General features: G+C 51.8%; 1 protein-coding gene across 1 annotated transcript; it reads right to left on the bottom strand.

Moving 5' to 3' along the window:
* Positions 1 to 7: 7 nt before the first annotated feature.
* LOC103399801 (bifunctional arginine demethylase and lysyl-hydroxylase JMJD6-like) lies at positions 8 to 303 on the bottom strand (the record flags this gene model as incomplete). Its single annotated transcript, XM_008338421.1, has 1 exon — positions 8 to 303. A coding segment is annotated over one exon (296 nt), but the record flags the coding sequence as incomplete, so codon positions are not given.
* Between the last annotated feature and the right edge of the window lie 4 nt (positions 304 to 307).

Genomic DNA, 307 nt, shown 5'->3' with positions numbered 1-307 from the left:
CCCAAACCTGTATGGTGGTCTGCGTTTCTCCCCTGCAAACTGAAAGAGGTCGTCTCTGAAGAAGACAGGAACCTCGTAGTCCTCCAGCAGCTTCCGGCGTTTAGCATGTTCACCGTAGCTACTGTCAAAAATGTAGAGCGGGCTGTCATCCCTGGTGCCCTCCAAGTATTCAACATAGTACTTCATCTTCATCTTCACCGAGTAGCCGTCATTGTCCTCGCCGCACTTAAACTTTTGGTTGCGGTACTTGCGTTTGAGGCGCTCCAGGGTCCATTTATCTCGGGCGGGCCAACTTTCCTGACAGTTC

The sequence above is a fragment of the Cynoglossus semilaevis genome, unplaced genomic scaffold, assembly GCF_000523025.1.
Source record: "Cynoglossus semilaevis isolate Cse_v1.0 unplaced genomic scaffold, Cse_v1.0 C18509735, whole genome shotgun sequence".
In the NCBI taxonomy this organism is placed as follows: Eukaryota; Metazoa; Chordata; class Actinopteri; order Pleuronectiformes; family Cynoglossidae; genus Cynoglossus; species Cynoglossus semilaevis.
The sequence above is the reverse complement of the archived record's forward strand: the minus strand, read 5'-3'. Positions and strand labels throughout refer to the sequence as shown.